The sequence below is a fragment of the Takifugu rubripes genome, chromosome 5, assembly GCF_901000725.2.
Source record: "Takifugu rubripes chromosome 5, fTakRub1.2, whole genome shotgun sequence".
Lineage (NCBI taxonomy): Eukaryota > Metazoa > Chordata > Actinopteri > Tetraodontiformes > Tetraodontidae > Takifugu > Takifugu rubripes.
Genome location: NC_042289.1, coordinates 2,290,001 through 2,311,730, shown reverse-complemented (window position 1 = coordinate 2,311,730; position 21,730 = coordinate 2,290,001). Strand labels below are relative to the sequence as shown.

General features: G+C 42.1%; 1 protein-coding gene and 1 long non-coding RNA gene across 3 annotated transcripts in view; one reads left to right on the top strand and one right to left on the bottom strand.

Annotated features, from left to right (window-relative positions):
- Nucleotides 1–19,072, top strand: part of igf2bp1 (insulin-like growth factor 2 mRNA binding protein 1) — a 40,079-nt gene extending 21,007 nt beyond the window's left edge. The window contains exons 3-15 of one of the 2 annotated variants that reach the window (XM_029836295.1): nucleotides 5,076–5,124; nucleotides 6,499–6,550; nucleotides 7,097–7,160; nucleotides 7,701–7,994; nucleotides 8,375–8,509; nucleotides 8,724–8,846; nucleotides 9,041–9,176; nucleotides 9,294–9,410; nucleotides 11,554–11,670; nucleotides 11,921–11,995; nucleotides 12,329–12,460; nucleotides 12,569–12,682; nucleotides 12,889–19,072. In XM_029836295.1, the coding sequence (XP_029692155.1) occupies nucleotides 5,076–5,124; nucleotides 6,499–6,550; nucleotides 7,097–7,160; nucleotides 7,701–7,994; nucleotides 8,375–8,509; nucleotides 8,724–8,846; nucleotides 9,041–9,176; nucleotides 9,294–9,410; nucleotides 11,554–11,670; nucleotides 11,921–11,995; nucleotides 12,329–12,460; nucleotides 12,569–12,682; nucleotides 12,889–13,032 (1,552 nt within the window). In that variant the 3' untranslated portion in view covers nucleotides 13,033–19,072. Of the gene's footprint in view, nucleotides 1–5,075; nucleotides 5,125–6,498; nucleotides 6,551–7,096; nucleotides 7,161–7,700; nucleotides 7,995–8,374; nucleotides 8,510–8,723; nucleotides 8,847–9,040; nucleotides 9,177–9,290; nucleotides 9,411–11,553; nucleotides 11,671–11,920; nucleotides 11,996–12,328; nucleotides 12,461–12,568; nucleotides 12,683–12,888 lie in introns of both variants that reach the window. The other variant, XM_029836294.1, reaches the window with a different exon arrangement.
- A 1,578-nt stretch (nucleotides 19,073–20,650) lies between these two features.
- Nucleotides 20,651–21,730, bottom strand: part of LOC101068118 (uncharacterized) — a 3,072-nt gene continuing 1,992 nt past the window's right edge. The window contains exon 3 of the long non-coding RNA XR_003888510.1: nucleotides 20,651–21,517. This is a non-coding gene — a long non-coding RNA (uncharacterized lncRNA). The remainder of the gene's footprint in view (nucleotides 21,518–21,730) is intronic.

The window sequence follows — 21,730 nt, the reverse complement described above, 5'->3', positions numbered from 1 at the left end:
ATGGTGTCCATGATAGTACGCCCATCATACAAATTGCATGTGAGGTCAGAGTGGAGAGTGCCTAAACTTTGATTGTTTGCTGCCCCAGAACTGAGGCCTCTGTCTAACATGCACTTTCCCTATGTTAAATTCTAACCTATATGTAAAACATCATAGACAAAAACATGGGGCCTCTGTGTTTAAGGAGACAGGATTATCAGTCATGCACATTAGGAAGTAATATTGATTATTGGCATTACTGTAGTGGTGGCTTTATTTTCATTATAAGCGGGTGATGGGCTTTTATTGATGATGTTCTTGTCTTGGTCATATTTTTTTAGTAAAACAAATTGTAGCATGAGATGAATAATACTTAGAAATTGCACTGATGTGTATTGTTTAAATTATATTGCTTGTAGGGAAAAAAAATAGGTGTTTCCTGAGCCTAAGAAAGAGAATGATTGTGACTGAACGGTAGTCAGTTTAAAGACCCATATGTAAGAAAATTATCTAATGTGATGATAGAATGCCCCTGATATGTCACCAGATAATTAAGGAATCAGGCTAATTTCAAATACCTATATCACTGACAACAATAGTCAAGCCAAAATCTTCTCATTCCAAAAGTGAAGTTTCATCCCACAAGTAATTTTAATGTTTACATTTTGTGTTTTGGCTCGTTGTTGTGTCTCACATTCATAAAGTTGGAAGTGTTTCAGCATCTAGGTGGCCTGTTACCACTGACCTGCAGCTATGAATGTTTCTGATCACAATATCTGGCAGTACTACACCTAAACGGCCTCGTTATCATCCCAACAATGTCATGACAAAGTCAGAAACAAAATGATCTTTACTGGAGATGGCTTTAAAATATGGATCCTTGCTGGATCCGGCAGCCTAATGGGTAATCTCTACTGTGGGGTGAAGGTGAGGGGACACCACACTCTGCAGTATTTTGAATGTTATTGTGGCATCAGTTTTGGCCACAGATTTGCTTTTAGCTTCTTTAAGAAATCTCCAAACGAATTGTTAAATGTGTTTGTGGTCATTGTAATAGAGAGGTGTCTGCACGACGAAAACCCTGGTGGTTTACAGCATCATAGGATTGGGCTTAAACAACCTTGGTGCGACATCTCAACATTTTATTCTGATGGTGACATCAAGCATCAGGAAGCAGTTTCCTGCGCATATGGTCCTAGGTGGATTTGTCAGTCTTATTCTCAATTCTCCATGTAAAGTGATAATTTGGTCACAGATATTTAGGTACTGTTTACAGCCTGGCAGGACAGAACAAAATGCCTCTTAAAGAGTTAGATTAAGCAGCTGTTACAGCTGTTAGAATATGATCCACAAATTTAGATAAATTGTTGATGATCAGTGTGATTATCATTTTCAGGGTGTTAGTGGGGTGGATTTTATTTTTGAAAGACAATATTTTAAAAAGCAGAGCCATTTAGTGGCTTTAGGATTATTCCATATTTGACAATGCTGGAAGGATGAGACTGTCTTCAGTGAAATTAACATGAAGACATTTATCTTTATCTGGTAAAAATAAGAATTTTAAATTGTCCAATAGGAAAAGAATCAAGGACACTTCACATTTTTGTATGACTTTGATGCCTTTTTAGAACTGATTTTTACTATTACTGATTTTATACTATTATATTGTGTGTGCGTGTGTGTGTGTGTGTGTGTGTACCTGCATACGTACAAGCATACATGTGGACTATTGAGGTCAGTGTGGACATTTTTGAGGTGCCCACTTCACCTTCCATTCTTTCATCCTTAGCAATGAAAAATTCAACTGATTTTTTTTAATGTAGACCAGATAGATCTTATAAAATATTAACCCTCTGCACTTCTGGGTATTTTGAACCTGCTGGCAATGTTTCCTTTGTACATTGCATATGGGTTTTGTTTTGTACAAAGAACAAAATCTGGACTGGACACTTTTATATAAAGCGGCATTTTGCTGATGAGACCCTGACAATCAATTTTCTCTCATGCAATCAAACTCATCATCTTCTTCAAGGGTAGTTAATCACAATTGTTTTAAAGCATCTAGGGACCATTGTTATTATTATGATTGAATTTGAATAGTATTTTATGGCATAGTAAAGTGGGGGGAGTGGGACTTACTTATCTGATCACACTCCAGCATGCTTAAGTTAAGGATATATTTCTTCCAAAAACAGTTCTTAAATTTGGGTTATCATTTGAAAGATCGTGCCTTTTCCTTGATGGGTGTGAGCTTCGACATCTGTCCACAAGAACCTATTTGTGGAAGGCCAGCGGGCCAGTTATCATGGGGGAAGCTAGTTGTTCCTTATAGTCATTGGGCTGTTATTGATGTGGGTGCTGGAGCTTAAAATCTACTTTACAGATGTGAATACTGGGACAATGTTGTCCAAGGAAACACATATATTTGAAATGGCGAGGAGGTGTCAGATTAGGTTGTGCCTTTAACTTAATGGACAGCGTAAACCCTTGAGTTTGCCTTGAATTTTTCTCAGAAATTATTTAGAAACCTAAAACCAGGCATGATTTTATTCTTGTTGTCTGGAGTTGATGTGGTTACTCATGGCATTTTTTAAGGAGAAATCAGGCGCCTTGAGGCTAAATTGTGCTGAAGTCGTAGCTGGGAATGATGTCACAGTCGTGTAGTCATCATTTCATTTACAAAGTCAGAAAGCAAGATGGCCACATCTCCAGTAGCCATTCTCATACTTTGCTATAAAGGACATTCTACTCATTGTCCTTACTACACTGCTGATATTGGTTATAACTAAATAGAATAATCTTGACACAAGAGGCACATGTCTTGCTTCTCATGTTCTTAAAGATGAGGAAATTGTTTAAGCCTTTTATGAGGTGGTTCTAGCCGTTTTGTCTTCTGCGTCTTTTCATGCATTTATTTGTATTCTGCATCGGGGTCATTTGGTGGCATGGAGTAAAGCGTCGAGGGGAAAAAGAGAATAGGTCCTCAACAGAATTTGAAACGGCACATTTCTGACAGTGCACTATGCCTCTTAAACACATTATTTTCATAAAACAATGTATTGTTAAAGTATCTAAAACTGGACAATTCAGCTGTGTCATTATAACTTCAGCACCTTAAGCAGTGGTTCATATATTGTGATAAAAGTTTTTGTTTTTGGGAAAACACACACACCCAACATGCCTTGCTGTGATCCCAGGGGCCCCTCTGTCTGGTCTGAGGGGTACTAACCCAGGACCTTTGACCTGCTCTTAGAAAAATACCTTTCTCTGCTCTTCTGCATCCCCCCCGGATCACACATTTTATTTCTTTTTGGCTTCTTTTCCTTCTTCTGCTCCATTTGTTTTGATAGATTTGAGTAGGATTTTGGTGCATTCACTGTTGAGGGAAATTCAACAGCTCCAGGTCTCTTTTAAAACACTTAACACAGTTTCAGCATTCACTGAATGTTATTAAAATATTGGTATATAAATATTATTTAGCAATGGCTACTGTGAGAAATATTAGCTGAAATGGAACATTTAATTAATTAAATGTATTAAACAGTAGATTATTTACCCATTTTTTTCCCCCAGTCACAATAATGCTGGACATTATTAATTACTTGTATTCAGATGGGTCTTTTGGAAATAAGCATAGTATTGTGCTTAAAAGCAAGGTTAGCATTTGAGTAGAGGTTGTCAAAAGGCCATGAGACCTGAGGAGAAGCCACCACCGTGTAGGTAAATGAGAAAGATGATTTAAATGATAAAAGATAGCAGATGAGTGAACAAGTGCATAAGCACTTGAAAAACTTGCTTTTTGTTTTGAACCCCGCCTCTCCATCCATCTTTTCTACCCGCCTATTCCCAACTAGTTGCCATAGTTTCAGCCCATGGGGTAAGCCGTGGTCTGGCAGGCAGTATTCTTAGGGGTCAAACAAGTTCACTGTTGGGGGGCTTGATGGGGGTTGGGATGTGTGCGGGTCATGGGTACACTAGGATAATGGTGTTGATGTGTTGATAAGGTGGCCCTCCCCACATGTGTGGGGCCATTAAGGATTTGATGTGTTCAGAACTGGGCTGTTTTTTTCCTGGAGATTGGGATGGTGATTTTGAGTCGGTAATTTGCCCGAGTATTGATCAAGGATCAAAAGACTCTTCTTTCTTTTCTGGGTGGGGGTTGTCAGGTATTTTGGAGACACAATAGACTATTCATCTGTGTTGCTGCCTCCTGGGGGTTTGGGTGCAGTTTTGTGTGTGAGGTGGAGATGGGGGTTGGTTGTTGGTGGGGTATTGGGCCATGATAATCAATTGGGTGGGGTGCAGGGCTGGATAAGGAGCGGTAAAAGATGGAATGCTGCACATTTCAATAGTTTAAGTAGGAAAGCCAAAGGTCAAAGGTGTAGCACTCATGCAACAGATGGAGTGATAGTCCTGCATATGTCTGGTCCTAAAGACCCAGTCACAACATCTGCAATACTAGATGGCGCTCCAGAAATGAACTTAAAGGGAAAATCAACATAAAACAGCAAAGAAAGTGTTTAGTGGAGTTCATATGAGTAAAAACAAATGTACACAACAGTGAGTCTGTGAGGAAAACTGCCATCTATGATATTTGTTTACAGTGGTAACCACAAACACCCATTTAACCAGAGCGTCACACACAGGAACCGATAAGCATAATTCATTCTCGCAAATGTACTGGATTAAGTTGGTTTTATGCACCTGCCACCTGTTCTTTTCAACTTTCCTCCATGTCTTATCTGGACAATACAGTTTTCTTCCCATAATGCAGAACCATTGCAGGGACACTGGTGGAGAAAATGAGGCCAAATCAAATCGCATTTTACTGACTGGCTAGACTGAGCTTGTTTAATTGTGCCTTCAGTTTGAATTGAAGTCTGATTCGAAATAAGATTTTCAGATGGTAAATAAGGCAACTGAGAACTCTCTCAGTGCTGTATCAGCAGACCAACAGGTCTGACACTTCGAGATTAAAAACATTATTTCTTTACGCAGTGGGAGGTTTCGTTCTTACTCAAATACCTCTGTCTAAAACATTAAGCCCAATGTTTTTTTTAAAATGTGCTAACATCTTTTTCTTTTTATCTCTCCAGAACCAGGAAGCTGCAGATTAGAAACATTCCACCTCACCTGCAGTGGGAGGTGAGTTCCTATTTGTTGTATTGCTTTACTACAGGATCATTTTTATGTTGTAATCACTTCGGGTAACCAGCAACTAACAAGATACAGCACGTTTGCATGCACAGCTGAAACAACTTATGCTCAGATTTGAACTATGGAATCTTTGTGGAATTCACTCCTAGTCCCAGTTTACATGCAACAGAGAAAGTCGGATAGGAGTTGTCCTCCTCTTCAACACTAGGTGGGGATATGCATATTTTCAGGTCAGGTGACAGATACTTTCAACAACAGAAAGCTGGATTAAGTACAGCTTTGTTAATCTTGTATGTAACGTGCACTTGACTTATTGTGCAGACACACGCTCTCCCTCTTAGTCATGTTGATTTGAGAGGCAGACAAGAACGCCGTATGCTTAATGAGTTGTCTTGTGAGAAAACGGTGTAAAATGAGTAGCACACTTGCATAACAAGCGGCTTGGTGTGAGTTTCTCACTTCGTATGTTGAAGGAAATGCGATTATCACTTTTGTGAAACGTGTAGGGGGAAATAAATGAAAACAGACATCCAAGCTGAATCAACGGAGAGTCAGGGTAAACTCACGCAGCCCTGCTGCGACACGTTTTTCTTGTTGCAAATAATGCATGTAACATTTTGAAAGTGAGTGTCTGTGGCTCATGTTGAGTGTATTCTGAGCCATTGGCAGCTCTACATGGGTGCATCTTAAGGCTCGGGATGTAACACTTTCACCACTTTATAGAGCTGTACCCTGGTGAATCCCCGGGTGTGTTGATTGTGACAGACCCATGGGTGAATATTCAAAACTGAAGCCATAAGATTTAAAACACACACACATGTAACCCGCATTGCCACAATAAGAACAGCAGAATCAAAAAGAGTAGGCTCGAGTACACAAAACTGATCTCCTTTTAGTGTTGGCAATCGGATGATTTCTTCAGATTGTTACCGGTGCATGATGTGACTATTAGTTTAACAAGATAGCTGGAGTTTAACTTCTTTTAATACATTTACTAATGCAATGTGCGTTATGAATGTTTGCAACACTAATTATCTCAGTTTATGTCTCCATAGCCATTTTTGTATTTCTGCATGTATGTATAATAAGAGTGTGGCGCTGTGTGTTCCGGAGAGTCTGAAGAAGCTGCTTCATACTGCTGCAGATTCACCTCACAGTGTTCAGAGACTGAATAAATCGCTGAATAAGACTGAGTGTCAAATGATGTGGAGCAACATTGAAGCATATAATATAATATATGATATATTAAACTCCAAATGACCAAATTCCACATAAAGAAATTATTTGTCATGTATTTTGTACACCTTTTTTCTTTAAATTGCAGCTTTAATGCATAAGCTGATGATGTTCTTCACTTCAAAGGTACTCGATGGACTTTTGGCTCAGTGTGGAACTGTTGAAAACTGTGAGCAAGGTGAGGCTTTTAAAAGAATTATGGATTTAAAACACTTGCCAGTATTAAAATTCAAATTTTTGATCAGTTAACATTTGGTTTTGAGAAGTGATTGTAAAAGAATCGTGATCATTTTAAGCTGTATGCAGTGAAAGTTGTGTATGTTCTCTTTAGAATGAATCAAATTTGTGGTCAGGCATGGTGCCAGAAAAGCTGACTTCATTTAGAGATTGACTAATCAGTGCAACCATTAACCTTTTAATCCTTCCGATTACTTCTAATATAGTTTTACATTGACCATATTACATAAGAGAAATAATTTACCACCCCCCCTCAAAGTCATGGCCGCTCAGTCCTTCAAAGTCTTAGATGAACATCATCACATTTGTAAATATTTACTCCATATTTATGCAGAAACTGCAATAGTTTTAACTAAATCTATAACTTAATGCATCAAAATGGAGTCAAACCAGCAGCTGTTAAATATTATTTTGAAAGGCTCCTACATAAAAAAGGAACAGTTACATTAAAAAGAACATCATCAAGATTTCCTTCTTCCTCTTTCAGTGAATACAGAGAGTGAGACTGCTGTAGTCAACGTCACCTACGCATCTCGAGACCACGCTAAACAGTAAGTTTACCATCATTTCTCTTTTAAAATCCTAGTTTGAAATACAAGTTTCTGTCTTTGTTTTCATTTAGATTTGTTTTAGGATAAAGTTGAGGAAAGAATATATCATCCACAGAATTTCTAAAATGCTATGAGCACCGGTAAATAAAAGGTAGAATCTCTACTGAAGACGAGGAGCAATATACAGTATAATTGCTGACTGAGTCGTTGACCGTATGTTTATATACGCTCCTATCCTGACATCTACTGGTGGCAACTGGAATTTCAACTTAATAAACCAGATAGCAGATTTTATTTTTTATTTTTTATACTTGGAATTTTTAGGAACACATTCATTCATTTAGCTACAATTATTTTCATAGTTCTATTATATTTGTGAATTTGAATCACCTTTCAGAGAACTAGTAGGTCAGTTTTGATGCTGGTAATTGAGATAGTGGCTGTAGCTGGGGGAAACGTACCACTTCAATTGCTATTTAAATTGTCATATGAATCACATGGCCGCTGCAGTAACCACCAATGTCCTATTCCCACCACCAGAGCCATCCAGAAGTTAAATGGCTACCAGTTTGAGAACAACGCTTTACATGTGTCCTACATCCCAGACGAGAACTCCGAGCTGGATGATGGCCAGCGTGGACCTGACTACGGCCGGCGCCCCGGTTATGGCCCTCGAGGTGGGCCCCGAGGCGTGTCCCCTAACTCGGGGATGCCTTCTAAACCTCCACATGCTGACCTCCCTTTGAGGCTGCTGGTACTAACACAGTACGTTGGAGCCATCATTGGCAAGGAGGGAGCCACTATCCGCAACATAACCAAGCAAACTGGAAGCAAGTGGGTACTCTTGTCATCTGTGCATGTTAACGGCTGCCAATGGGCATAGATTGTTTTGAATTATTGAAACAGTTTGCTTTTAGACTGTCCGGAAATTGAACCAGAAGTAACATTGTACTGGTAACAAATGTAGAAACACTCTTCAGGAAAACTTACCTTGACTGGGTGTTGGAAATCTAGAAAATTTAGCAAAAGATGGACATTATTTTGGCAGTTTTTGCAGCTATTCAAATATATCATCATAGATCATTACGCCTCCATCTTGGCTCTATTCTATTCTGTTCTATGCACAAATAGACACATTTCTGTTCTTAATGTCCTCAACTTTAAAACTACTGAGTTCAGTAACTTATTTGGTTTGTGTTGTTTTTTTGCTGCAGGATCGACATTCACCGCAAAGAGAATGCAGGTGCTGCTGAAAAGCCGATCAGCATCCACTCGAGCCCCGAAGGCTGCTCCGCTGCTTGCAGGATGATCCTGGATATTATGAACCAGGAAGCTAAAGATACCAAGACGTAGGTTTGCCTCCTGGAAAAAAAAAAACTAAATAATATATTAAGTTCAGGTCTTTTAAGGTTGTAAATATCTTTTTTTTTTTACTTTAACATCAATATGGTAACATTTACCTAAAGTATCCATTTGTAAACTGAAAATTCCCCTTGTTTAGTGGAGAATTAGGTAAGTTTGCTATTCTTTCTATTAAGATAAGCTGAGCGTTTCTGTTTGCAGTGCTGATGAGGTTCCTCTGAAGATTCTGGCCCACAACAACTTTGTTGGACGCCTGATTGGGAAAGAGGGACGCAACTTAAAAAAAATAGAACAGGACACCAACACCAAGATCACCATCTCATCGTAAGACATTTGCATGGTTCGATTTACATCCCTAAGATTAAGTCAGAAGGGAATGCTGTTGATAAGGGACTGTTGGTGGCTATAAAACATTGACTGCATTATTTTCTTGCATCAGCGTATTTATGAAACCCGTTTTTCTTTTTGAAATGGCTTACTTTCCTCCTTTAACACTCTTCTTGCTCCTGTGTGTACAGTCTTCAGGACCTGTCACTGTACAACCAAGAGAGAACTATCACCGTCAAAGGAGCCGTTGATGGCTGTTGTCAGGCTGAAGTGGAGGTCATGAAGAAAGTCAGAGAAGCCTATGAGAATGACATCGCTGCCATGAATGTAAGCCTGCACAAATGTCTGAAGAGTACAAATAGTATGTGATTCTATTGGAATGTTATAATAATGTGCACCAAGTATTGAATCATCTCTAACATGTAGTTGTCTTTTGTGTAGCAGCAAGCACATTTGATCCCTGGACTTAACTTGGGTGCTCTGGGACTGTTCCCACCCACCTCCAGCATGCCTCCACCTCTGCCAGGAAACTCATGCGCTGCTACCCCGTATGGATTTGGGGTAAGAATTTAGGGACGCTACAATACAATACAGTTTGCTCACGGTTCCATGTGTTCTTTGGTTTATAGGCCCGACTGTAGTCATTTTGTTTTGTTTTTGTCTGAGTATGGCTGTTGGAAGGTGTACTTATCTGCACTTCTGCGGGCTGGCGATGGTGCTGCTGAATGTGTCGTGGAAGATGTGCACTCATGTTGGAAGCGTTGATTTATGTAATTTACGTACACGTGCAAAACGAAACAATGCTGCCAGACATTTTTACATCCATCCATCCTCTACCGCTTATCCGGGGTCAGGTCGGGGGCAGCAGCCTGAGAAGAGAAGCCCAGACTTCCCTCTCCCCAGCTACTTCTTCCAGCTCATCTGGAGGGATCCCCATGCGTTCCCAGACCAGTCGAGAGACATAGTCTCTCCAACGTGTCCCGGGTCTTCCCGGAGGTCTCCTACCGGAGGGACATGCCCTGAACACCTCACCAGGGAGGCGTCCAGGGGGCATCCTGACTAGATGCCCAAGCCACCTCATCTGGCTCCTCTCAACGTGGAGGAGCAGCGGCTCTACTCCGAGCTCCTCCCGGATGGCAGAGCTTCTCACCCTATCTCTAAGGGAGAGCCCAGCCACCCTACGGAGGAAGCTCATTTCGGCCGCTTGTACCCGTGATCTTGTTCTTTTGGTCATGACCCAAAGCTGCCAAGTGCACATGTGGACGCCTTTATGCCTGAACAAGGTGTTCGTTATGGACAATCTGAGACGAGCACAGAAGTCCAATAACAAAACACCATTCGGGTTCAGATCAGGGGGGCCGTTCTTCCCAATCACACCTCTCCAGGTCACACTGTCATTGCCAACATGAGCATTGAAGTCACCCAGGAGGACGAGGGAGCCCCCAGAAGGAGCCCTCTCCAGCACTCCCTCTAAGGACTCCAAAAAGGGTGGATAACTGAACTGCTGTTTGGACCATAGGCACAAACAACAGTCAGGATCCGTCCCCCCACCCGAAGGCGAAGGGAGGCTACCCTCTCATCCACTGGGGTAAACTCCAATATACAGGCACTGAGCCGGGGAGCAACCAGAATCGCCACCCCTGCCCGTCACCTCACTCCAGAGTGGTAGAGAGTCCAACCCCTCCCGAGAAGACTGGTTCCAGAGCCCTTGCTGTGCATCGTGGTGAGGCCAACTATATCTAGTCGGAACTTCTCAACCTCGCGCACCAACTCAGGCTCCTTTCCCACCAGAGAGGTGACATTCCATGTCCCTAGAGCCAGTTTATGCAGCCGGGGATCAGACCGCCAAGGTCCCTGCCTCCGGCCGCTACCCAACACACAATGCACCCGACCCCCTTGGCCCCTCATGCAGGTGGTGAGCCCACGGGAAGGGGGTCCCATGTTGCCTCTTCGGGCTGTGCCTGGCCGGACTCCATGGGCAGAGGTCCGGCCACCAGGCGCTCGCCAACATGACCCACCCCCAGGCCTGGTTCCAGGAGGGGTCCCCGGTGACCCGCATCCAGGCAAGGGAAACTTGAGACCAATGTTATTTATCTTCATTAGGGGTCCTGGGCTACGCTTTGTCTGATCCCTCACCTAGGACCTGTTTGCCATGGGTGGCCCTACCAGGGGCATAAAGCCCCAGACAACGGAGCTCCTGGGATCATTGGGACACGCAATGTGGTCTTCTGTCTCTGGTCTCCCCCTATGCTAGCCAATGCTAAATTGTTGTGACGGATCAAATTGAACAAAAACCCTGTTGTGTTTAGATTACAATGAAGAAAACACATCTTTCAAATGAAGAGCTGTAGAGGTTCGAGAGTCTCTGTCGGCCGATTTTGTCAGAACAGACGGGGAGTGTTTGCTTGACCCACTGCATGAATCAAGAGTTTCCCCACATTTGTCTGTGGACAGACGCGGCAGACATTTGCAAAGCGTTCATAACAAAGATGAGTTTTCTGTTTAGGCATAATTGATCAATAGTCTGTAACGAGCAATATTTAAAGTCGTTTTAGCCAGTTGTTGTTGGGAGAAAAGAAAGTAATTTCGGAGAACCTTGTCCAATCCAACTCACTTTGTGTTGTGGATAACATCAAATGCAGACATCACAAGAATTTTCTTGACTGTATATGAAGTAAATTGTTTGCTGTGCGCGTGTGTCCAGACCCCAGAGATCGAAACGGTCCATGTTTACATCCCAGCCCAGGCCGTGGGAGCCATAATTGGTAAGAAAGGACAGCACATCAAACAGCTGAGCCGCTTCGCCGGGGCCTCCATCAAGGTCTGTACTTTATAACTAGACCTGCTGCACATAATTTACATTTTCTTTTTAATTAAATCTGACCAACGTGTCTTTATACATGTGAAGCTGCTAAATCTACTCATGGCTATATGTCATTAATTATAATGTAGAGTCAATATTTGGTGAATGTCAGATCGCTAAAAACTTAGTACAACTACAGGAAGTGCTATTGGTAGTTTAATGTGAGAGGCTTAAAGGTTAATTACGGTATGTGTTTATTTCCTGTCAGATTGCTCCAGCTGAATCACCAGACTCAAAAATGAGGATGGTAATTGTGACAGGGCCACCTGAGGCTCAGTTTAAGGTAAAGACTCTCATACCATCAAATAAATGGAATATATGTTGGGCTGTAAAAGCATTAAATCCTCCCAATCAATTGTTTTTCTGTTTTTAAAATATGACCAATACTTGTGATATACCGTAGATGCTTAACTTGTTTTACTCGAACAGAAAAATATGTTACCCAGATAGAGAAGTAACTTGGAAAACCTTTAGAAAGCCTTGACGGTATTAATCACCCTACATGTGTCAGGTTGTTAATTAATCGGGATTAATGTGTTGATTTTGACAGCCTTACATCTTTAATCTTTGCAAACTATTGACCCAAACTGCGTTTTACATTGTTGAACTCCTGAAGGCTCAGGGCCGAATCTACGGCAAACTGAAGGAAGAGAATTTCTTTGGACCAAAGGAAGAGGTGAAACTGGAGACCCACATCAAGATGGCCGCTGCCGCAGCAGGAAGAGTCATTGGCAAGGGAGGCAAGACTGTAAGCAAACTGACCCCTTCGGGAATCCACTCACATTTCTCCAAAACTTGGCACGTTGTGGTCGGCATGTTTATCGGGTTTTCCTAAAATAACGATTGGTGTTTGTAGGTCAATGAGCTGCAGAATCTGACGGCAGCCGAGGTCGTGGTCCCCAGGGAGCAGACGCCTGATGAAAACGACCAGGTCATCGTTAAGATCAACGGACATTTCTATGCCAGCCAGGTAATATATATTATATTATTATATTTGATAATGGCTGTTTGTGGTGCCAGTCATCAGATGAACTTTCATGGAACTGATGGATATTGAATGAATTTGCCTAAATGTGTTTTTTTCCTGCTGTACAGAATTACTGGCCACATTTTGAAATATTCTTCTGTCAACATAATTTCATTCACCACTTGCATTCACCGGATTTCTTCCTCCAGTGTGCTCAGAGGAAGATCCGGGACATCCTGATGCAGTTCAAGCAGCCACAGAAAATGGGTGCGGGCTCCTGCTCAACCCCGCAGGGCTTCACAGAGATGGACAACTCCACACAAGCAGTGAACCAACAACCACGCAGGAAGTGAGGCCCTCCAGACCTGCTTCCCACCCCCCCAACTGACGGACAGACTCAGACCGACGCGTGCACGGACGAAAAGACGGACAGACAGATGGACGGACAGGAGAGCGACACACGGACCCAGCGATAGACAGGGAGAGACATAAAGAGGGAGGGATTATGCCCGGTTGCCAGAGAGAAAGATTGGCATTTAGAGGGGGGAAAGATGACTAAAATCAAAAGCTGAAATGAATCTAAAAGAGGAATAAGATAACAGATGTGAGGACAGAAACCAGATGCCAGGTCAGAAGAAAGACTGAGGATGGAGGGATGAAGGAAAGGAGGGATGGAGAGAGGGAGTTGCAGCCTCCTCCTAGTGTGCCTTGACAGCTTTTCCAGATGCTTGCTGAGATGGGTTTAAACAGCATGTCTGACGGTTTGACCTTTGTAAGGATGGAGCCTTTGCGCTGTTGTTTACCCCGATCACCACGTAACACACTAGTGCGACTCTCTTCGCCTCTGTCGCCCTCGACACACCTCTCCAGCCATCTGCTCTCAGTCCTATATTTTAAGGGTGGTTTAAAAAAAACAAACAAACATAGAGATATATGTATAGAAATGTTTTATTCAGAGCTATTATTGATGGAATGCAGTGAGGCAGAGATGGGAGAGAGAGCAAGTAAACCTCTGCAGTGGCACATGATGGGGAGGTCATGGGTTTGGCATTGACCTCACCCAACTCTTTCCCTTCCAACCCGATGTGTCAGGAAGAGGGGCCGTAGATGCTAACACTGCTCTTTTAAAGACCTCTCTGAGATCTGAAGACATTAAAAAGAGAGAAAATATGAGGTTGTAAATATATAATCTTCATGTAAATGTTAGCAACTGCTGTGCCTGGCAGCCTTGCCTTTTTATAAAGGGGAACTTCTGTTAATTTCTAGACCCTTGTTTATGACATGCAGCATAATGTAGCCCACAGCTAGGCATGGGTCTGGGGAGGCACAGCTCCCTTTTCCGTGTTTTATCATGTGGCGGCAAGGCGCAGCAAAGAGACAGTAAAGGGAGCGGTGGTCGCAGCAGGCGCTGCAGTTCTATTGCAGTGGCTTAGCTCATAACAGCTATTTAGAAACAACCAGCAGCTATGCTAGTTGGTTAGCGACCAGCCCCTTAAATGGCATATTTTATATATATTATATATATGATATGTGAGTTAGCCCGGCCCCTCAGGTGAATGTACTGAAGGCAGTGAGTCAGGAATATGAATCAGTCCTGCAGTGACAGACGGACAAGGTGTGTCTGAGTTTTCTGCTCATTGCATTACTGCAGAGCTGGTTACTTGAGGACGCAGCCTCATGCTCCTGTAAAGGCATCATGGCTCCAAACAATGGCCATTAATGCTTAGATGCTAGATATTTAAAACTGGCCTTGAGCCAGCCAAGGAACCAAAAAGTCTTCCAAAGCTCCTTGCTTTGCACCCAGAGAGGGAATTCTCAGCCTGGTGGGCAGAGGCTTTTCTTGGTTCTCTCTCCCATTCTGCCAAAGGCCGGTGGGCGGAGCCTCCAGACCCCGCCCGCATATTATAATGAGGAGCGTGGTCTATGCCTGGACGCTCCTGCCAAGATTAAACAGATTAGAGAAAGAAATGAAAACGAAAAAAACCTACCTCAGGGTAAAGTTACCTCAGTATTCCTAACTTTTTTTGCTTGCTGGTGTTTTATATAAAAAAAAGAAGAGCTGATAGTCCTGAATATTTTTTATTTTTTTAAAGAAAAGTATTTTTTTCTTTTTTTTTTCCTTTTTTTTTTTAGTTATTGTCTTGTTGCTTTGGTTATTTTTTTCTGTTTTTTTGTGTGTAAGGATGGTTGAATGAGCTCAGGATGATTAGGGGGCTGTGTCCACCCCGAAGCAGGGTGGGTTAAATTGTTGGTGCAGAGGAGGAAATGGTGCCATTTTGCCTTTAGTGAGGAAACCTGCTCTCTGTCTTCCTGATGTGTGACTGGAGGAGCTGTAGACCTAAATGGAAATGGCCAATAGGGAGCGGTATCAACCTCTTGAAGGTCCTAAAGTGCTCACGGTGGCCTAACATGCCACCGGAGCTCATCAGAGGGGGTGATCTCTGAATGATTCTTTACTCTCCGTGCAGACAATCTCCTCCTCAGGTTGTAATTCGTCACTGTGACTGGGCAGTCCCGTGGCTACCAGCCCACCTTGTGCACTGCAGGACCTCTCCTGCCTTTTTTTTTGTGGTAATGACATCATAACAAAGCGCCAAACATACTGCGAGGGCTATAAGTGTTCATTCGAGGGTTTCGTTTGTTACCGATCCTGGAATGTAGAAGTCAGGGGGAACAGTTGTGTTGAGCGCATTAGTAGCCATTCGTGGAGACGCATTCAAAGTTACAACTTACGTGGGCAAGCCTGAACTCGCTGCGACTTCTCTGAATGTGAATATTTATTACCTGTGCACTGACCGCAACGCCTCAGATGCTTGCTCCCTGTTGGCCACACGTTTGTTTGGTGTGTGAAAACAGTTAACGCGTGTGCGTGCCTGCGGGTGTGTGTGTGTGCGGGTGTGTGTGTGCGCGTGCGTGAGTTCACTGGTTTTAAATGTTATTTTTCTGTCAGCGGGTGTGGTTTGGTGAAACTTTAGAGAAAAAAAAGCAGAAAAAAAGTAGGACAAGAACCTATGGCCCTCTGTCTCCGCTCCGACTGAGCAAGGAGGCAGACATCTAAGAACTTTTCAGGAAAAAAAATGGGAGCAGTAAAGGAAAGCAAGAGAGTTTGAAAACATTGACGCAGCTGGGTGATCTGAGGAAAGAAAAATCTGTACATAAGATGTTCACATGACACTTTTGTATTTTTGGAGAAAAAAAAAAGTTTTTAGAAAATCACATTGGGAAAAACGCTGTGTAGGCAGGAAAGATTGTCACTGAAGGACACTGCCAGAAAACACAATCTTCTTAATATCTTACCTGCACTTGGCAACATCCACCGCCAGTCTCCATCAGCAAAACCCACCAGCTCACCATCACAGAGAAGTCTATCATGTCTGTGCTTCCATTTTTGTCCCGAAGGGGTCCACTCGGCACGTCCTGTGTCAGGTTTGGGCCTCTCTAACAAACCATAGAGCTCTGTTCACAACCACCAAGACACATTATTTAGGATTCGTTATTCAGCTTGCAGCCATTTGGATTGGTTATGTTTCATTTCTTTTTATTTTGATTCTTTTAGTTTCGACAATACAGCAAGCTTGATTTGGACGTGACATCTGGGGACGTTCTGTTGCACTAATTGAAATGTGTGAACGACGTCATAGAAAAAGGACTGAGAAACTCCTTTAACACCTTATGTTCTTTAGAGAAAAAAGAGGGAGGAAGCAGAGGGGAGGCAGGAGGAGAGGGGAGGACAGGATGAAGTTCTGTCCCGTCTTCTCCTTGTTCATTTTTTTTCCATCTGTACTCCAGGGGAAGAATGAAATGCTTTCGTTTCCTTTTTTACGGGGGTGAAAAAAAACTCATTTCATTTTCGGAGCGGGCAGGAACGTAAGAGTCCCTCGCCCTCTCTTGCGCTGGTCTCCATTGTGTTTGTTTCGCTCGCTTCTGTTCAAGACCTCAATTTTTCTTACTTTACTCACGTTTATCTTTCATACGATCGTTTTTGACTCTTTCGAAACTAGCAGAATTGGCTAAGCTTTTGTTCGTTTGTTGACGGCACAACTTAACAGAAGCGCTTCTAAAAGCGACAACCTACTAACGTGTAGCTCGTGACGGTAACTGTGCCAAACACACAGGGCTCCATTCAGGATGCAACGTAGTATAGCCACTTTGATACAAGAATCCCAACACATAGAAGAGGTCTTCAGTAGTATTTGGTGATCATTATACATTGAAATGATATTTATTTCATCTCAGAACTGAGCGATCATCTTGTGTTTATATGTACAGTACAAAAAATACATTTTATGGCCGCACCGTGTCTACTCCTTCTGCTTTGATGCATCCTGACTAGGACAGAAAACAGTCAAAAAAATGTTTCTTTTTCCTCCAGTTTGCAATGGATCTGGCTAATATCTGGAGACAAAAGTGCGACCCCCCTGTCCTTTTGTTATGCAACTTAGGTGACGTATTGACGTTGATCTGATCGAGGGAAGAGTTTGGCAGTGTGAGGTGCCACGCCGTGTTAAAAAAAAACAAAAAAAAAGTTCCAATAACGAAAGGACGATACTAGTGTACGTTTTATCCAACTTTCTTTTACTTCTGTGCAAACTTTGTACCTGTTTCTTTGACTGTAGTTACACGAATCATGCTGGATTGTGTGGGTAAATACGGATGTCGGTCTGGTAGAAGGAGCACTGCTGCTTCTTCCTGCTGTGGAGACTGAACAATACTTTGAAATTGAAGACTAAAGGCGGCGATTTAGAGGCACTGAAATGCCTCTGAATTAAGTTGTCAGTGATGAACCTTTACGTTTCCCACATGGCCGCGCTTGTGTTAAACTGTGTTTTCATTCAAACAACATTGCATCTAGAACTTTAGCCACTAAACGATGCATTAGCACTAATGGAAATGGATATAACCTCACTGGTGTTGTCCTTATTTGATGACTGGAAGTTGGATTATTCAGAGTTTTACGTGGCAGTACAATTTAGTCATTAGACCTTCAAATATTGCTCCCCCTTCCCCCCTTGGTTTTGATAATTCTGAGACGAGACCCGGCAGAAGGACACCACGCTGCGACAAAACACACAAACCTCGTAACACTTAACTAGGAACGCTACCTCAAAACTTAAGCAAACTCAGCCAGAAGATTGTTTCTTTTACTTTCATTGACCTGAAAAACAGTTGGACAAACATTGTATTCTTATACTCACAATACTTCTTCTTTTTCCCCACTCTTCAACTTTAATTTATTCTTTGGTTATTCAAATTTTACCTCACCAGTTTGAGATGGAACTGTAAAAAGACGTAGGTAAATCTAAAAAGAAAAAGACAAAAAATTCCAAAACGGACACATTGTGGTGTGAGGTGGCGTGAGCAGCTGGAGCAGGTTGGACGAGGCGTTTGGCGCTGGTCTGATCCGGTGCGTAACGCCTCTAAACGTTAAAACTGTCCCCTGACATCACCCGCGCTGCTTCACGCCCCTCCGTGTGATTTCACCTTTTGAATCAAGGGGCACGACACCTTTTTACCATTTAAATCTTTTGTTGATCTACCTCTTGCAGAAAAAAAATAGATGGTTTTTTTTTTCTTTGAAAAAGGACTCAAAAATTTTAAAAAAAATGCTCGAAATAAATATAGGTAAATAAATAACTGGGTAGTGTCAGCTCCATATACTGTAGTGAATAGTCTAATTAAAGGAAACAAGTTTTACTTCTTCCAAAGATGATTTTCTTCGCTTTCTCCATTTTAGTTATTTTTCAAGATATTATGACATTAAATAATCATGAGAGGGAGACAAAACTCACATCTGAGCTTAATTTTCTTATGAAAAACCCAACATAAATGAGATTCTGTATCCAATTTGCATCTTCTTTCTTGCATATTTGATTTCAAATTATACTTGCTTTTATTTTGGTTTGAATTCTGTTTTTTTTTTTCTTTTTATGACAGCAGATTGTATCTCTTGTGTTTGGGTGCATTTAGCTTTTTTTTTTCTCTATGAAAGACTACATGAGTTAGAGCGCCCTTCGAGGACCTTCTACAGTGATCGATGATCTGTTTTTCACTTCTAATGAGTCGTTTAAAAAAAAAAAATCATAAAGGACCTGTTTTTAACTGACTGCGTTGCTGGATGGAAGGAGAGGGGTTCTGCTCTGCTGCTCTGAGCGGGCTGAAAGCCATCGGATGTGGGTCAGCCTGGAAAAAAAAACAGATTCTGGCAGAGTTGGTTGATGAAAGCATGAGAAGGCTTCCTCCTTCCACCAGGTGGCGCCCATGGTCTTTACAGTATATGGACTTTCATCCTCTGCCTGCCTGATTCCTTTAGTCTTCATCAACACTTGTTTTGAACTCCTTGTAAACAAAACAGAGCATAGATATGAATGTGTTATTAAAAGATGAGAAAACGGACTCTGTTGGCTCCAAGTGGTCTTTGTGTTCATGTCACATTTGAGAATTTCCTGATGGTGCTCACAGCTATAGTAGTTTATTTTATCTCCATTGTGAGGAGTTCACCTGAAGTCTGTTATGTTTATAACTTTTATTTAACTGTAAAAGCACTGTGTGCATGTGTATACACCGTGTTTTGTTTTTAATTATGCTGAGCTTATTGACTAATATTTTTTTATTTGAGCTCACTATTTCAGTTGGAAATGATTTTCATAAAAATGAGAATTCATGAAAATTTACAGCTAAAAAGGCCTAATTGAACTCAGCATTGTGTAATTGAATCGAAATTTCTATGAACTATTTCGAATGAGTAGGTGGAATAGGAACAAACAACAAATATCACATCAGTAGAATGCAGGGCTGTGCCAGCTGTGTCCACTAGGCGGCAGCGTCGCGTCAGAGAGAATCGCCGGACTGAAGTCTGTCGCCCTCTTGTGGTGTAAAACTGCAGCAATTTCATATTACTGTTAACGAAGTCATTAATCTTGATGCACTAGTGAAGGGTGCAAATCATGGTATAAATCAGTCAAAAGTATAACTACAAGAACAAACTACATATGATATTTATTTACATACCCTGTTTATTACACACAATATACACAATAAATACACTATATATACATCAGTTCTGTAGTTTTGACATGTCAAGCATAACAAATATGAGAGATGAAATATATCAGCTAAACTGCAGCTTGAATTGCTATGTAGGAGGCATCTAAAATGTACACATACCAACCAATACTTAAAAGAAATATCAGAATGCATGTATGCAATGTATGATGGGTCTTTATTTCTCTATCCTTTGGCAACGTCATGTAAATGATGGCTGTTTGGTAAATGTCCTCTATGCATCTAAAATATGTCAATACAGCCTTTATCCAAACAAGATTAATCATTTTCCTGTAAGCATTAGCTGGTGGCATCAATAATAAAATGTTCCACATGGGGTGGTGAATTAAATTAAAAATTTCAAATAATCGCTGATCAAAATGCCTTTGCTTCAGTATGTAAGATTTTTTTCTTTAGTCATTCCTGCTAGTTTGCTGTTAAAGGTGCAATAAAAACTCTTTTCCAAAGGAAGGAATGATGGATAGCTGGATAGTTCTTTTTCTCATCTTCATCTCTCATCTCATCTTCATGATGACCTCCAGCCCCTCCGACCCGTTGTATAGTGTATTTTTGTGTGTGTTTCTGTGCTCTGTCCCTCTCCTTCTCCTTCTCCTTCTCCCTCTCCTTCTCCTTCTCCTTCTCCCTCTCCCTCTCCTTCTCCCTCTCCTTCTCCCTCTCCTTCTCCCTCTCCTTCTCCTTCTCCCTCTCCCTCTCCTTCTCCTTCTCCTTCTCCCTCTCCCTCTCCTTCTCCTTCTCCTCTCCTCTCCTCTCCTCTCCTCTCCTCTCCTCTCCTCTCCTTCTCCTTCTCCTTCTCCTCTCCTCTCCTCTCCTCTCCTTCTCCTTCTCCTTCTCCTTCTCCTTCTCCCTCTCCTCTCCTCTCCTCTCCTCTCCTCTCCTCTCCTCTCCTCTTCCTGTTAAAGGGGAGTTTTTCCTTGCCACTGTTGCTTGTCTGGGGTCAGGCCCTGGGATTCTGGAAAGCACCTTGAAACTATTTTGATTGTAAAAGACGCTATATAAATAAAGATTGATTTGCTTTGATTTGATCTTATATTGCAATTGTTTCACAGGAAGAAGCAGAGGCCCAGGGTTAAAATCACAAATAAATAACTAAAAAATGATTTAAAACAGTATTCTGTAAACCAAAGTGTATAAAAATTCTTGTGTGAAGGTTGTTGATTTGTTATAAACGACACCAACATGATTTATCACTTCCAAGCTACAGACTTTTGTGATCTTTGATTTTTTATTTCCTCTTTAGCATGTTTGCACGTCTGCCCTGTGCTGCTGGGTGGACACGTAGGCTTGTCCACGTGTATTCAGGTGGATGAAGCAGGAGCAAACAGGGAAACTGTAAACTGGTCACATTTCAGACTCTAATGAGCCATTCTTGTGTTTTGATTGATGGCTTTTCCCTGATTTCATGTTTCCAGCCTGAGACACACGGCTCATTTCTGGTTCTCAGCCCTTCTGGGGTCACCTTCAAACATCTCTGGCTTATCTGTTAGCATGGCTCGTGCTTTCTTCTTCTCCTTAAACCTCCCCGAGTGAGATACCTTGACATGGCGTCCCTCTCTGGCTGTTGTCTTGTCCACGATCCTTTCGAGGCGGGCTTCCAGCTGAGGGTCGTGCGCCTCGGCCTCGGGGTGGGCTGCTGTTGCAGGGGGAGGGACGGCAGAGGAGCCGTTGCTCAGAAACTCTGAGGGCAGTTCATATAGAACCCTGGCCTGGGACTTTTTTCTCCTCAGGAAAGTCAACTTCCACCAGCTGGGGGAGGGTTCAGCCATGATGGCGAGAGGGCTGAGGACAGAGAAAGAGGGAGATTACTGAAACTTCTGCTAGTTTCAATCCAATACCTTTTAAATTGTGTGTGTGTGTGGGTGTGTGTGTGTGTGAGGTCACCTGGACACTGATAAATATTTCAGTGTAATCCTACAGTTCCCAGATGCTGTAGATGCGCATGATTGGGTTACCATGTGTGTCAGCTTGTTTTCACCTGTGTGTGTGTGTGTG